Raw genomic sequence first — 296 nt, forward strand, 5'->3', positions numbered from 1 at the left:
GGAAAAACAATTATAAAAGGTATGACGTCAGAGAGTGACGTCATACCTACAAGACGATATAAAGGCCGGCTCGAGTTTCGTCCGCCGTCACTTGCGCCTCGACTCTCGCCAAGAAAAAAGTGAAGACTCACCTCTGTCACTTGATAAGTGGACGAAGGAAGAAGTCTGCCGAAGTGAAAAGTGTTTAAAAGTTCGGTTTTGTTTTATTGTGATTGGTCAAAATGCTCAGAATTCCCGCGCTCGTCCTGCTGATGGCGGTGTCTGTCTGTAAGTGTTCGTTTGATGTAGTTTTCTGT

General features: G+C 44.9%; 1 protein-coding gene across 1 annotated transcript in view; it reads left to right on the plus strand.

Moving 5' to 3' along the window:
- Nucleotides 1-93: 93 nt before the first annotated feature.
- LOC119594027 (balbiani ring protein 3-like) overlaps nt 94-296 on the plus strand; it is a gene marked incomplete in the record, with an annotated part of 6,364 nt that continues 6,161 nt past the window's right edge. The window contains 1 exon segment of the mRNA XM_037943055.1: nt 94-267. Coding sequence (XP_037798983.1) covers nt 222-267 — 46 coding nt within the window.

This window comes from Penaeus monodon, chromosome 33 (genome assembly GCF_015228065.2).
Source record: "Penaeus monodon isolate SGIC_2016 chromosome 33, NSTDA_Pmon_1, whole genome shotgun sequence".
Classification (NCBI taxonomy): Eukaryota; Metazoa; Arthropoda; class Malacostraca; order Decapoda; family Penaeidae; genus Penaeus; species Penaeus monodon.